Genomic DNA, 16,768 nt, shown 5'->3' on the forward strand with positions numbered 1-16,768 from the left:
GCAGATATTTGCAGAAATTGGTTAAACTAGCAAAAGTTGGCATATCAGAGAGTGAAATGTGGGTAAAATAGGAAAAATTGGGCGTAAAAAAGTGGAAAAAAGGGGTTAATAGTGCCAATAATGGGTCAACAGAGGCAGCATTAATCTGAAGCGGCAAGAATTGGTTTAAAAGTGGCAAAAACAGACAGAAGAAAGTGGTGGAAAGAGTTTAAAACTGACAAAAACAGGTGTTAAATGGCAAAACTGTGTTAGAATTAATGGGAAAATGGATGAAAATGGGTTAAAATTGGTGTAAACTGGCAACAGTGTAATTTGAAAAATATTCTTAGTTTTTTGGGGGGAATCTGCGACCCCCTCTCAGTATCTTGTGACCCCTGACCCCAAGGTTGAGAACCCCTGCTCTAAAGAAGTGAAAATAAACACACATTCTCATGCATGGTCTGTATCTGTCCAGTGTGTTTGCCGTAGCTAGTTTCAAACACGACAGTGTAGCCATAGGTGGGCGCCAAAGTACAACAAACTTCAAATTTCTACCGTAAGCCTGGCTGTGGGGTTCACACCTCTAGGTCATGTGACCTGGTCTGACTTAAGGACTCGTTTGTTCAGCTGCTGCATGATAAGGTCACCGTCCACCGTCCTTCTCCATCAAAAAAGGCATAAAACGGCTCAAACATATCAACTTTTTTACCACTAATCTTCTATTTGAGAGAGACTAGTCTGTCTCTCCTGGATCTGGTCTTTGTGTCCACACACTGCCGTGTCGCTCAGCCCCCTGAACTCTGTGTTTTTATCCTCCTCTGACTCTCAGTCTAATGATGAGAGAAACAAACCCAGACCCTTCCTGCTGCTCTCATCATGATGGTATATGAAGCTCAGGGACGTAAACAGAGACAAAAATAAGCGTTTGGTTTGGTCCACTGGCCTTGAGCTCTCTCTGAAATGAAGCAGAAAAACTGGATGTGTGACTGGACCTCTCCTTTCTCCTCTGTCTCTTCAGATCAGGCTGAGAATCCTCCCCCTGACTCATCCCAACGGTCCTTTTTCTGCTCCAGCTCCTCTCGTGGTCTCCTTTTTTCCTCGTCTTTCTGCCACCTTTTCCTGCTCTTTGGTTTCTATTTCATCCTCTATGAACTCGTCTCCATCCTGTTCTCACTCTGTATTTCCCTCATCGCCTCCTCCTGTGGTTGTTTCATGTCTCAGACACCGCAGAGCGTCTGCTTCAACAACACGCCGATGCCGCTGACCTCAGACAGTGTCAGGCTGAGTTGAAGTTAGTGCGCTCTGGTTTTGTCCTGCTGATGTGTTTCATTTCAGGCCGTCTTGCTTCTTCTAACCGCTGACCTCTCTGTAATACTTCCTCTGGTTTGGCACAGAGACCGGCTAACCGCTGAAGTATTGACAGCAGCAGAGCTGTAACAGACGGAGAGCACGGAGCCATCGGAGACGGATCAGCTGAGGGGACAGACACTGTTTGCCACCTTGAAGGAATTTAGATCCTCAAAATGAACATTTAACCCAAACCATCGACTACATGACCCTAATAATTCAATATTTCCTGCAGACTTTTACTCTAAACAGCCAGAACAGAGTCAGGTTCCTCCAGAGGCCCATTAAAAGACAATAACCCTGTCTAAGGGGGCTTCAACATTAGAGACCCGGGTCTGGATTGGACTAAATTAGACAGTTCTGTTGGCCTATGTGAATTAGAGGCTGCAGGTCACAGGATTCTGGTTGTTTTCCTGTGGAGCAGCAGTGAATTTCACAGCTAATCTGTCTGGGACGGGAATAAAAGTCTATGGGAGCGTGCAGGAGCAGGAATCATAACAATAGACCAGTCTTAGACACACACATGCAGTTTAACACTAATAAGGTGCATTTCTACCAGCTCCTTGTTTGCAGGCAGACACTCTCCTGTTTAAGCTGAATGACATGCTGCATGGGTTGGAGGTGGACTGCAGCCATCACTAAAGCAAACAAACTGTGGATTTAGACCAAGCAGGCTCAGGACTTTCATCACTTTCATCATGGTCATAAGACAGCGTGCTTCAGAAACACCAGAAAACACAGCCAGCAAACAGCTGCACAGTGGGAACTGAAGAGTTAAGGACTAGAGCCAGGATCGTGATGTAAGGTGTTGTAACGTGTCCTATCCTGTCGAGCTGTAATATATCATACAGTAAATTAACATATCAGAATGTACTGATCTTGTCGTGTATCACAACGTGACTTATCAGATCGTCAGATGGTGTCTTGTCGTTAACATATCAAACGTAACGCATCGTAATGTAACATATCATAACGTAAGGTAATGTAATATAACGTATTTTAATGTAACATATAATGTAACGTATCGTATCCTGTGGTGTTGTTATATATCAAATATTAATGTAATGTATTAGATTGTTTTGCATCCTATCATGTGGCATTACAAGATAACTTATCAGGTTGTATTAGATGGTGTCGTGTTGTGAACGTAACGTATTGTAACGTAAAGTAACGTATCGTATTTTGTCATGCTGTAATATACTGTAATTGTAATGTATCACAACGCATCATAAGGTATCGGATCAGTTCCTGTCGTGTCATGTCAGGTCGTATTGAATGTAACATAATGTATCGTGTGGTATTGTAACATATTGTGTCGTACTGTATTGATCGTAGTGTTCGTAACATATTGTATAGTAACGTAAAGTACTGTAACGTATCAGATCATATTGTTGTTATAACCAAAGCTAGACATAATTTTGTACCATATATCTTCCACCATCGGTAGCACGAACAGTAACAGACACATACTGAATTAATAAATTAATATTTTATTTTCCTGTCAGGTCATTTCTATAACCCATCCCACATGGAATTATGTAGATACATGACCTGAAAACACAGGAAATATTCCTGAATCTGGCGGGCACCAAACAGCACAGTACATTATCAATAAATGAGCCTAAACCTCCTCCATATTTGAAACACTCTAGGAGGTAGAGTAAAACAGACAAACAGCCCCATAAATCATCATACTTCACTTATTTCAAGTTTGTAAAACTCTCAGGTTCAGGTCCGTCTTGTGCTGAGGGACTGTGGGTCTGATTGTGAAACAGCAGTGTCTGTCCAGTGGAGGTCTGGGACAGTAAGTGGGTGTTTCCTCCTCTGTCAGCCTCTCTGCTTTGACCCTGATGGTAATGGACTATGTCTGAGGTCCTGCAGGGCAGCCAGCGATGATCTACATCCTCTGTGGTCAGACCCAGACATGCTCACATGCTTCAAAAACCTATTTTTAGTTTCTCTTTTATCAGTTTAATTCTCTTTATCGTTTATCTTTGATATTACCTTCTCCATCAGTTTTCCTATGTAACTCTTTATTCTTCCTCTTATTGCACATTTTACCCTCTAATCTCAGAAATCGGATTACCAGAGATCCCTCAAGGCTTTAGGAAGGAACTGCATTAAGATAAAGAGGAACTGGTGTTTAGACTGGTATGAAAGAGATGGTTAATGAAGCGAACCATGCTGAGAGTAAGAGGACTCAGAGTGGGTGAAAGCTGCAGGACGTCCCAGCGTGAATACAAAAACACTGCTGCATATTTACATCTAACAGTTAGGATTAATCAGATTAAGACTGTCTAATCTATAACAATCTGGACACAGCAGAGGAACTCAAACCTCTGCCTTCATGCCTAGTATAAAACCCAAATTCTAGAAAAGCTGGGACACTTTGTAAAAGTAAATAAAAACAGAAGTCAATGATTGCCATGAACAGCATAGCAGATGTTGAACTGAGACATTTCACCATGTCATGAAAATTTTAGCTTATTCTGAATCTGATGGCAACAACACATCTCAAAAAAGAAGGGACAGGACCATGTTTACCACTGTGCAGCATCCCCTCTTCTTTAACAACAGTCTGTAAACGTCTGAGCAGTGAGGAGGCCAGCTGATGGGAGAGGAATGTTGTCCCATTCTTTTCTTAGCTGCTCAACAGTCCTGGGTCTTCTTCCTTTTCTGATGCTCCAAATGTTTCTATTGGTGACTGCAGGCAGACCAGTTCAGGACCTGGACTCTTCTCCTGTGAAGCCATGCTGTCCTTCTTTCCTTATGTCCTTCTTTCCTCCATCCTTGCTTCTTTTGTTCCTTTCTTTCTTCATCCCTTCCTTGCTTCCTTCCTTCCTTCTTTACGTCTATTTTTCCTCCATCCTTGCTTCTTTTATTCATTCCTTCCTTTCTTCCTTCTTTCCTCCATCGTTGCTTTTCTCAGTCTTTTGTTCCTTCCTTATTTCTTTCCCTCTTTCCTTCCTCCTTTCCTCGCTTCCTTCCTTCCTTCTTAACGTCCTTCTTTCCTCCTTCCTTTCCTCTTTTGTTAATTTTGTCATTCCTTCCTTCCTTCCTTCCTTCCTTCCTTCCTTCCTTCCCCCCTTCCTTGCCTCTTTCGGTCATTTGGTTCTTCTTTTCCTCCATCTTTGCTTCTTTTGTTCATTTCTTCCTTCCTTCCTTCTTTACATCCTTCCTTCCTCCATCCTTCTTTCTGTAATTTGTTCTTTGGTTTTTTCATTCAGTTATTGCTTCCTTCCTTCCTTCCTTCTTTCCTTCCTCCCTTCCTTACATCCTTTTTTCCTTGCTCTTTGCGTTGCTGTTTGCTGTGATGGATGTGGTCTGTGGTTTAGCATGGTCTTGCTGAAACAGTGGCAGCCTTCCCTGACAGAGACGTTGTCTGGATGGGAGCGTATGTAGCTCTAAAGTCTCTCCTCCCTCTCCTCTTTATCTCACAGGACACGGCGTCTGTGGTTTCCTCTGACCACAGAACAGTTTTCCACATTTCCTCAGTCCATGTTAAATGAGCTTTTGCCCAGAAAAACTTATGGCTCATATTGCTTCTTCTTTGACGTGATACAGCTTCAGCCTGTTTTCATGCAGTGGCCCCTGAGGGCCCCAAGATCACCAGCATCCAGTATTCACTTTCAGCTCGCAGAGAAACATTTTTCTGAAATCGTTCCACAATTGTAGACTCAGTTTTTCACAGATTGATGAACCAGGAATCCTCCAGAGACTCTGCCTCTCTAAAATGCTCCTTTTATACCCAGTCATGTTACTGACCTGTTGATAATTAATCTAGTTGGGTGTGAAATGCTCCTCCAGCTGTTTTTCATTAACACCTCTTACTTTTCCAGCCTTTTTTTGCCATGTCCCAGCTTTTTTGAGATGTGCTGTCATTAAATTCAAACTGAGCTTCTATTTTTAGTTCTATTTTAAATCAAACATGGGTTTATGAGATTCGCTTTCTTTTGCTATAAATTCACCACAAACTCTCCTCTTGTCAGAGTTTCTCAGCAACAGTTTTCTTTTTTTTCTCTTTGCAGAGACGTGAGCGAGAATTTCCTCCAGGCCATCCCAAGGCGAGCCTTCAGAGGAGCCGTAGACCTCAAAAACCTGTAAGCAGACGGAAAACCGGAAAACAGACTCAGGATTACAAAGCATAAGACAGGAAAACACAGCTAATGTAGCAAGAAAACACAGCTAATGTAGCAAGAAAACACAGCTAATGTAGAAAGGAAACACAGCTAATGTAGCAAGAAAACACAGCTAATGTAGCAAGAAAACACAGCTAATGGTAGCAAGGAAACACAGCTAATGTAGCAAGAAAACACAGCTAATGTAGCAAGAAAACACAGCTAATGTAGCAAGAAAACACAGCTAATGTAGCAAGAAAACACAGCTAATGTAGCAAGAAAACACAGCTAATGTAGCAAGAAAACACAGCTAATGTAGCAAGAAAACACAGCTAATGGTAGCAAGAAAACACAGCTAATGTAGCAAGAAAACACAGCTAATGTAGCAAGAAAACACAGCTAATGTAGCAAGAAAACACAGCTAATGTAGCAAGAAAACACAGCTAATGTAGCAAGAAAACACAGCTAATGTAGCAAGAAAACACAGCTAATGTAGCAAGAAAACACAGCTAATGGTAGCAAGAAAACACAGCTAATGTAGCAAGAAAACACAGCTAATGGTAGCAAGGAAACACAGCTAATGTAGCAAGAAAACACAGCTAATGTAGCAAGAAAACACAGCTAATGTAGCAAGGAAACACAGCTAATGGTAGCAAGGAAACAGCTAATGGTAGCAAGGAAACACAGCTAATGTAGCAAGGAAACACAGCTAATGTAGCAAGAAAACACAGCTAATGTAGCAAGAAAACACAGCTAATGTAGCAAGAAAACACAGCTAATGTAGCAAGAAAACACAGCTAATGTAGCAAGAAAACACAGCTAATGTAGCAAGAAAACACAGCTAATGTAGCAAGAAAACACAGCTAATGTAGCAAGAAAACACAGCTAATGGTAGCAAGGAAACACAGCTAATGTAGCAAGGAAACACAGCTAATGGTAGCAAGGAAACACAGCTAATGTAGCAAGAAAACACAGCTAATGTAGCAAGAAAACACAGCTAATGTAGCAAGAAAACACAGCTAATGTAGCAAGAAAACACAGCTAATGGTAGCAAGGAAACACAGCTAATGTAGCAAGAAAACACAGCTAATGTAGCAAGAAAACACAGCTAATGGTAGCAAGAAAACACAGCTAATGTAGCAAGGAAACACAGCTAATGTAGCAAGAAAACACAGCTAATGTAGCAAGAAAACACAGCTAATGTAGCAAGAAAACACAGCTAATGTAGCAAGAAAACACAGCTAATGGTAGCAAGGAAACACAGCTAATGGTAGCAAGAAAACCCAGCTAATGTAGCAAGGAAACACAGCTAATGTAGCAAGAAAACACAGCTAATGTAGCAAGAAAACACAGCTAATGTAGCAAGAAAACACAGCTAATGTAGCAAGAAAACACAGCTAATGTAGCAAGAAAACACAGCTAATGTAGCAAGGAAACACAGCTAATGTAGCAAGAAAACACAGCTAATGGTAGCAAGAAAACACAGCTAATGTAGCAAGAAAACACAGCTAATGTAGCAAGAAAACACAGCTAATGTAGAAAAACACCGCTAATGTATCAAGAAAACACACCTAATGTAGCAATAAAAAACACCTAATGGTAGCAAGGAAACACAGCTAATGTAGCAAGAAAACACAGCTAATGGTAGCAAGAAAACACAGCTAATGTAGCAAGAAAACACAGCTAATGGTAGCAAGGAAACACAGCTAATGTAGCAAGAAAACACAGCTAATGGTAGCAAGGAAACACAGCTAATGTAGCAAGAAAACACAGCTAATGGTAGCAAGAAAACACAGCTAATGGTAGCAAGAAAACACAGCTAATGTAGCAAGAAAACACAGCTAATGGTAGCAAGGAAACACAGCTAATGTAGCAAGAAAACACAGCTAATGGTAGCAAGGAAACACAGCTAATGTAGCAAGAAAACACAGCTAATGTAGCAAGAAAACACAGCTAATGGTAGCAAGAAAACACAGCTAATGTAGCAAGAAAACACAGCTAATGGTAGCAAGGAAACACAGCTAATGGTAGCAAGAAAACCCAGCTAATGTAGCAAGAAAACACAGCTAATGTAGCAAGAAAACACAGCTAATGTAGCAAGAAAACACAGCTAATGTAGCAAGAAAACACAGCTAATGGTAGCAAGAAAACACAGCTAATGTAGCAAGAAAACACAGCTAATGGTATCAAGAAAACACAGCTAATGTAGCAAGAAAACACAGCTAATGTAGCAAGAAAACACAGCTAATGTAGCAAGAAAACACAGCTAATGTAGCAAAAAAACACAGCTAATGTAGCAAGAAAACACAGCTAATGTAGCAAGAAAACACAGCTAATGTAGCAAGAAAACACAGCTAATGGTAGCAAGGAAACACAGCTAATGTAGCAAGAAAACACAGCTAATGGTAGCAAGAAAACACAGCTAATGTAGCAAGAAAACACAGCTAATGTAGCAAGAAAACACAGCTAATGTAGCAAGAAAACACAGCTAATGTAGCAAGGAAACACAGCTAATGGTAGCAAGTAAACACAGCTAATGTAGCAAGAAAACACAGCTAATGTAGCAAGAAAACACAGCTAATGTAGCAAGAAAACACAGCTAATGTAGCAAAAAAACACAGCTAATGGTAGCAAGAAAACACAGCTAATGTAGCAAGAAAACACAGCCAATGTAGCAAGAAAACACAGCTAATGTAGCAAGGAAACACAGCTAATGGTAGCAAGGAAACAGCTAATGGTAGCAAGGAAACACAGCTAATGTAGCAAGGAAACACAGCTAATGTAGCAAGAAAACACAGCTAATGTAGCAAGAAAACACAGCTAATGTAGCAAGAAAACACAGCTAATGTAGCAAGAAAACACAGCTAATGTAGCAAGAAAACACAGCTAATGTAGCAAGAAAACACAGCTAATGTAGCAAGAAAACACAGCTAATGTAGCAAGAAAACACAGCTAATGGTAGCACGGAAACACAGCTAATGTAGCAAGGAAACACAGCTAATGGTAGCAAGTAAACACAGCTAATGTAGCAAGAAAACACAGCTAATGTAGCAAGAAAACACAGCTAATGTAGCAAGAAAACACAGCTAATGTAGCAAGAAAACACAGCTAATGGTAGCAAGGAAACACAGCTAATGTAGCAAGAAAACACAGCTAATGTAGCAAGAAAACACAGCTAATGGTAGCAAGAAAACACAGCTAATGTAGCAAGGAAACACAGCTAATGTAGCAAGAAAACACAGCTAATGTAGCAAGAAAACACAGCTAATGGTAGCAAGGAAACACAGCTAATGTAGCAAGAAAACACAGCTAATGGTAGCAAGGAAACACAGCTAATGTAGCAAGAAAACACAGCTAATGTAGCAAGAAAACACAGCTAATGGTAGCAAGGAAACACAGCTAATGTAGCAAGGAAACACAGCTAATGGTAGCAAGGAAACACAGCTAATGTAGCAAGAAAACACAGCTAATGTAGCAAGAAAACACAGCTAATGTAGCAAGAAAACACAGCTAATGTAGCAAGAAAACACAGCTAATGTAGCAAGAAAACACAGCTAATGGTAGCAAGGAAACACAGCTAATGTAGCAAGAAAACACAGCTAATGTAGCAAGAAAACACAGCTAATGTAGCAAGAAAACACAGCTAATGGTAGCAAGAAAACACAGCTAATGGTAGCAAGAAAACACAGCTAATGGTAGCAAGGAAACACAGCTAATGTAGCAAGGAAACACAGCTAATGGTAGCAAGGAAACACAGCTAATGTAGCAAGAAAACACAGCTAATGTAGCAAGAAAACACAGCTAATGTAGCAAGAAAACACAGCTAATGTAGCAAGAAAACACAGCTAATGGTAGCAAGGAAACACAGCTAATGTAGCAAGAAAACACAGCTAATGTAGCAAGAAAACACAGCTAATGTAGCAAGAAAACACAGCTAATGGTAGCAAGAAAACACAGCTAATGTAGCAAGGAAACACAGCTAATGTAGCAAGAAAACACAGCTAATGTAGCAAGAAAACACAGCTAATGTAGCAAGAAAACACAGCTAATGGTAGCAAGAAAACACAGCTAATGTAGCAAGAAAACACAGCTAATGTAGCAAGAAAACACAGCTAATGTAGCAAGGAAACACAGCTAATGGTAGCAAGGAAACAGCTAATGGTAGCAAGGAAACACAGCTAATGTAGCAAGAAAACACAGCTAATGTAGCAAGAAAACACAGCTAATGGTAGCAAGGAAACACAGCTAATGTAGCAAGAAAACACAGCTAATGTAGCAAGAAAACACAGCTAATGGTAGCAAGGAAACACAGCTAATGTAGCAAGAAAACACAGCTAATGGTAGCAAGGAAACACAGCTAATGTAGCAAGAAAACACAGCTAATGGTAGCAAGGAAACACAGCTAATGTAGCAAGGAAACACAGCTAATGTAGCAAGAAAACACAGCTAATGGTAGCAAGGAAACACAGCTAATGTAGCAAGAAAACACAGCTAATGTAGCAAGAAAACACAGCTAATGTAGCAAGAAAACACAGCTAATGTAGCAAGAAAACACAGCTAATGGTAGCAAGGAAACACAGCTAATGTAGCAAGAAAACACAGCTAATGTAGCAAGAAAACACAGCTAATGGTAGCAAGAAAACACAGCTAATGTAGCAAGAAAACACAGCTAATGTAGCAAGAAAACACAGCTAATGTAGCAAGGAAACACAGCTAATGGTAGCAAGGAAACAGCTAATGGTAGCAAGGAAACACAGCTAATGTAGCAAGAAAACACAGCTAATGTAGCAAGAAAACACAGCTAATGTAGCAAGAAAACACAGCTAATGGTATCAAGAAAACACAGCTAATGTAGCAAGAAAACACAGCTAATGTAGCAAGAAAACACAGCTAATGTAGCAAGAAAACACAGCTAATGTAGCAAAAAAACACAGCTAATGTAGCAAGAAAACACAGCTAATGTAGCAAGAAAACACAGCTAATGTAGCAAGAAAACACAGCTAATGTAGCAAGGAAACACAGCTAATGGTAGCAAGGAAACACAGCTAATGTAGCAAGAAAACACAGCTAATGTAGCAAGAAAACACAGCTAATGGTAGCAAGGAAACACAGCTAATGTAGCAAGAAAACACAGCTAATGGTAGCAAGGAAACACAGCTAATGTAGCAAGAAAACACAGCTAATGGTAGCAAGGAAACACAGCTAATGTAGCAAGGAAACACAGCTAATGTAGCAAGAAAACACAGCTAATGGTAGCAAGGAAACACAGCTAATGTAGCAAGAAAACACAGCTAATGTAGCAAGAAAACACAGCTAATGTAGCAAGAAAACACAGCTAATGTAGCAAGAAAACACAGCTAATGGTAGCAAGGAAACACAGCTAATGGTCCAGTCTGACAGACTGATTATCCTGTTCGCATCCTGGTCTAAAGCTGCCCTCCAGAGTCTTTATTCTCAGGGTTCAGATCTTCATGTTGGTGTCCATGCTGACTCCCACTAAGACATTTCCTGCAGACTAAAGCCTGAGAGAGATCCACTCAGTCATAAATCAGACTTCCTTCCTTCCTTCTCTACATCCTTTTTCCTCCATCATTGCTTCTCTAGGTCATTTGTTCCTTCCTTCCTTCCTTCCTTCCTTCCTTGCTTCCTTCCTTCTATCCTTTCTTCTTTATGTCCTTCTTTCCTCCATCCTTGCTTCTTTTGTTTATTCCTTCCTTCCTTCCTTCTTTCCTGCCTTCCTTGCTTCCTTCCTTCCTTCTTTCCTGCCTTCCTTGCTTCCTTCCTTCCTTCTTTCCTTCCTTCCTTCCTTCCTTCTCTACATCCTTCCTTCTTTTCTGTCACAGTTTAAATGAGGCAGGAGATTATCTAGAGAGTTCTGCACTAGTGTTGAGGACAGAGACAATAATCCAGCGTTGTCCTGAGGAAGGACTGAGGTTTAGGTTCATTTCTAGCTTTTACTTCTACTACCTGGTTTTAATATACAACATGAATTAAAATATCAGATGGTTGTCAAGCCTTAGTGGCAACGACACCACCTACATCTGCATACGTTTGACAGCTGAGGGGCCCTCAAAGCATTCTGGGAGATTCCCTGTGACAGTTTGGAGTGTTCCTCAGGGAAATCTCTGTCTGAAGGGCCATGTAGCTCCAGGACTTCACCCTGACCCTCCATTCAACAAGAATCAGGACGCTCTACCCTCAGATGTGAATGGTAATGGTAGGGCGGGGGCTTTAAAGGGACTGAGGCTGAGCTGACAGATAATATGATTTTGATAATGATAAATAATAATGAACGTGTAAAAAAATCAAGCTGCATGTAAATATTCCTGTTTTAAGTGATCCATCCATGTACACAGACTGGATTTGTGATTAAAAGTCATCTGATGTTTTATTTTCAGTCAGCTGGATAAAAACCACATCAGCTGTATAGAGGAGGGTGCGTTCAGAGCTCTGCGATCTCTGGAAGTACTGTGAGTATCCTGAGAAATCTGTTTTATGGAAATGAAAATATCGCTTTATGGTTTATCTCAGCAGGACTCCAGGTGTCATCTTGTGTTGCTGCAGAACATTTTAGTTATTGCAGGATTATAACCTGATAAATAACATACAAATCTAATTAACCAGGTAATAAATGGAGACTATGGATGCAGGGCGTTAGATCTTTGCCGACGTCCATCATGCCGACATTTCCAGACTCATATAAGCCGTCACCGATATATACTCACCTTTTTATGCTAAAGAACATCAGGTGTCTCCTGTGAAGAGAGGGTGGGTCAAGAGGAGCTGAGAGAGGAAGCAGACCGTCTGATCGATGTTTTATATTTGGAGTTTCATCTAAAATGTTCAGAGCTCCCAGTGTCTCTCAGTGAGTAGGTAACGCCCTACACAGCCTGATGGTACAGCTGAACATTTGACCAATACTGAAGACTGATCCATTGTTTATGCTGCTGATATGTACGGCCATACAGAGGCTGCAGACATCACAAGAACTTTTCATATCTGCCAGTGCAAATATTCAACTTTGTTAGCTGATACCTGCAGAAACTGATCTGCTGGTAATATTATTTTTAGTCTCAGACTGAGATTTGGCAAAGACTCTGGGTCACTAACTACAAGACTAGAAAATGATTCCTTCTGAGATTATTTCCCATCATGCATGTGGTGGAAATTCCCAACAAGAAAGAAGAAAGACGGCCTTAACACGGCTAAAATCGAGTCTAATGACCAGCGTACACCTAACGACTGAGACAACAGGAGCAAGCTGTGACTTTAGCAAGACTCCCATGATTTTACTCCTACTTTGGAATTTTGTCTGCGACCTTGAAATCGGAGGAGCAGTCGTCAGGTGTAAGGCTGCCTTAAGCTCTAGCATCTGGCAAAGGTCAGTGTAACCTAGGCAGTGGTCTACGCGTGCACCATAGTATCCCTCCAAGTACTGAAATGCTGCAAACCACCTGTGGTGGATCTGCTGGGTGACTGCCAGTCTTCAGGTATATTCTGTGTACTCTGGAGAAATGGTTCTCAACTGTTTAAGTGTCGGGACCTCCTTACTAAAAAAGAGATTTAATCTCAGTGAGGTTTTCTCCTGGTTAAATAACAATAAATAAAAAAATAAAATAAATAAAATAATGACAAATCACAACCCTAATTCATCAGAATGTTCAGTCATAACCAAATGTTTTAACTGAATAATGGAGCATTTTTACATGAGATGGAACAAAAGATGCATCATAGACATTTTTCCCATTTTTTTTCCCCCCAAGAACGCATTTTTGACCCACTGGAAATGGCTCTGGGACCCACTCCTGGGTCCCCACCCACCAGTTGAGAACCATGCCTCTAGAGTTAGATAATTGGCTATGGATGAAGTTGCTACTAACCAAATCTTCTTGCTCTTATCTGAAAATATCAAACATGCATTTCTTCATCCACGGGCGACTGTCTGCTCTCTTTTCCTCTTAACTATACCTGAAGAATAATCAACTGCTGATCGGTGTATATCAATGTTTATAAACGTTTTTAAATGTTTATAAATGTTTATCAATGTTTATAAACGTTTTTTAAAGTTTATAAATGTTTATCAATGTTTATAAACGTTTTTTAAAGTTTATAAATGTTTATCAATGTTTATAAACGTTTTTAAATGTTTATAAATGTTTATCAATGTTTATAAACGTTTTTAAATGTTTATAAATGTTTATAAATGTTTGTAAATGTTTATAAACGTTTATAAATGTTTATCAATGTTTATAAACGTTTTTAAATGTTTATAAATGTTTATCAATGTTTATAAACGTTTTTAAATGTTTATAAACGTTTTTAAATGATTATAAATGTTTATCAATGTTTATAAACGTTTTTAAATGATTATAAATGTTTATCAATGTTTATAAACGTTTTTAAATGTTTATAAATGTTTATAAATGTCTATCAATGTTTATAAACGTTTTTAAATGTTTATAAATGTTTATAAATGTTTGTAAATGTTTATAAACGTTTATAAATGTTTATCAATGTTTATAAACGTTTTTAAATGTTTATAAATGTTTATCAATGTTTATAAACGTTTTTAAATGTTTATAAACGTTTTTAAATGATTATAAATGTTTATCATTGTTTATAAACGTTTTTAAATGTTTATAAATGATTATAAATGTTTATCAATGTTTATAAACGTTTTTAAATGATTATAAATGTTTATCAATGTTTATAAACGTTTTTTAAATGATTATAAATGTTTATCAATGTTTATAAACGTTTTTAAATGTTTATAAATGTTTATAAATGTTTATCAGCTACATTTACATAATATTTTACACAAACAATCAGGAAATGTGGTATAAAAATTGTGCTGCCAAGTAGGATGTCTGTCCTGTTATTTTGTCTTCATATCCTCTCACTCGCTCTTCTTTCACATATTTACTCCCTCTCTCTCTCTTTAATGTCTTCTTCTGTTGTAGCACGCTCAACAACAACAACATCAGCAGTATTCCCGTCTCCAGTTTCAACCACATGCCCAAACTGCGAACCTTGTAAGTTCTTCACCCACATCTACTACATTACCCAGAATGCCCCATTTCTTTCTCCTGGAAACAGAATATCATTGGTAATGCCTCTGTCAGATACTGATAGTTAATTTTCTTCTCTCTTCTTTCATATTTCATCACTGCTTTTACTACTTCATTTTTCCCTGTCGACCTTTGTGCTGGTTAACTTACTTCCTCCCTTCCTCCCTTCCTTCCTTCCTCCATTCCATACATTGTTCTTTCCTCCATCCTTGCTTCTTTTGTTCATTTCTTCCTTCCTTCTGTGCTTCCTTCCTTCCTTCTTTCATCCTTGTTTCCTCCATCCTTGCTTCTTCCATTCATTTGTCCCTTCCTTCCTTCCTTCCTTCCCTCTTTTTGTACGTCCTTCTTTCCTCCATCCTTGCTTCTTCCGGTCATTTGTTCCCTCCTTCCTTCCTTCCTTGCTTACATCCTTCCTTCTTTACGTCCTTCCTTGCTCCATCCTTGCTTATTTTGTTCATTTCTTCCTTCCTTCCTTTTATCTTTCCTTCCTTCCTTCTGTACATCCATCTTTCCTCCATCCTTGCTTCTTCTGTTCATTTGTCCCTTCCTTCCTTCCTTCCTTCCCTCTTTTTGTACATCCTTCTTTCCTCCATCCTTCTTTCTTCCGGTCATTTGTTCCTTACTGTCTTCCATCTTTCCTTCCCTCCTCCCTTTGCTTACTTCCTTCCTTCTTTACACCCTTCTTTCTTCCATCCTTGTTTCTTTCGGTCATTTGTTTCTTCCTTCCTTCCTTACTTCCTTCCTTCCTTCCATCTTTCCTTTCTTCTTTCTGTACATCCATCTTTCCTCCATCCTTGCTTCTTCTGTTAATTTTTCCCTTCCTTCCTTCCTCCTTTCTCTTCTTCCTTCATTACACCCTTCTTTACTTCATCCTTGTTTCTTTCGTTCATTTATTTCTTCCTTCCTTCTATTCTTCCTTCCTTCTTTTGTTCCTTTTTTCCTTCCTTTCCTCTGTCCTTCCTTCCTGTCTTTCTTCCTTCCACCTTTTTTTATGCTTTTCCACATATCCACTCCTTCCTTACTCTTCTTTTCTTTCCTCTCCTAATCCTAATCTGTTAATTTCTTTCTTTTATCTAACTCTTCCTCCTACACCACCATTCTCCATCCCTTCTTTTTTCACTTTTCTTCTTTTGCTCCTACTCTTCCTCACTTTTACCTCTCCCCTCTCTCCTCTCTCTTCCTCTTTTCTCTTCTTCTTTCATGCATCCTTCACTCCTTCACTCCTTCACTCCTCTCTTACCCCTCCCTCCACTCCCAGCCGTCTTCACTCTAACTCTCTGCGCTGTGACTGTCACCTGGCCTGGCTGTCTCCATGGTTACGGCAGCGGCCGGCGTTAGGACTCTACACTCAGTGCAGCTCTCCCCCCACTCTGAGGGGCCTCAACCTCGCCGAGCTGCGGAAGAGCGACTTTGCCTGCTCAGGTACGGAAACAGTCAAACACTCTTCTTTCCAGGGTTTGATGATGGAGCTAAAGTTTAACGTTGCTTTGTCTGTTTCCAGGCCACGGTGGCAGCGCCTTCGTTCAGCCGTGCAGCCTGGCGTCCGGGTCCTGTCCTCCCATGTGCTCCTGCAGCAACAACATCGTGGACTGTCGGGGGAGGGGCCTCACTGCCATCCCCGCCCACTTACCTGAGGCCATGACTGAGATGTGAGTTTCCTGGCACCACTCAAAAGTTAAAAAAACGTCTTTATAATTCTGTGTTCCTCTCTGCTCTGCCTCAGATGTACATTCAGAGAAGCAGACACAACAGCAGGAAGACACACAGAAATACACGGACTGCTCCTTTAATTTCCAAATAAAACACCATCTACAGACCGTCCAGCATTTATCCAATCACAACATCAACATTTTGTTCAAACAGGAAGCAAAACGACGACAAATCAACCCGGGACAATCAGAGAAATGTGCTTTTTGTGAAGTTGGGATCTTGTGATTGGGCTGAGGTCAGGAATGGAGCCAGTGGGAGAGGTCGTGAGTTACTGGTTAGAGCAAAAACATGGGGAAAATTCTCTATGGACACGGAGTCTGTGGAATTTTCAGGACATCTCTTACTTGTTTAGTTCTGTTCCACAAATCAGCTCTCAGAGGAATTGAAGTTTTCTAGGTCAGAGAAATACAAACGTAAAAAACCACGCTGGCTATTTCTAAAACGTTCTTTTTCTTTCCTGTGAGAAGAAGAAGTTTCAGTCTGAATGAGAATCAGCCCTAAACAGACGACAGGAGACCAGGAGTCTGAATGAATGTTGCATGCAGA

The 16,768-nt window shown here is 40.0% G+C and overlaps 1 protein-coding gene across 1 annotated transcript in view; it reads left to right on the plus strand.

Annotated features, from left to right (window-relative positions):
• slit1b (slit homolog 1b (Drosophila)) overlaps positions 1-16,768 on the plus strand; it is a 165,342-nt gene that overhangs the window by 60,121 nt on the left and 88,453 nt on the right. Inside the window, 5 exon segments of the mRNA XM_041785147.1 lie at positions 5,355-5,426; positions 11,843-11,914; positions 14,405-14,476; positions 15,771-15,934; positions 16,014-16,161. Of these exon segments, the coding sequence (XP_041641081.1) occupies positions 5,355-5,426; positions 11,843-11,914; positions 14,405-14,476; positions 15,771-15,934; positions 16,014-16,161 (528 nt within the window).

Source organism: Cheilinus undulatus, linkage group 4 (assembly GCF_018320785.1).
Source record: "Cheilinus undulatus linkage group 4, ASM1832078v1, whole genome shotgun sequence".
Lineage (NCBI taxonomy): Eukaryota > Metazoa > Chordata > Actinopteri > Labriformes > Labridae > Cheilinus > Cheilinus undulatus.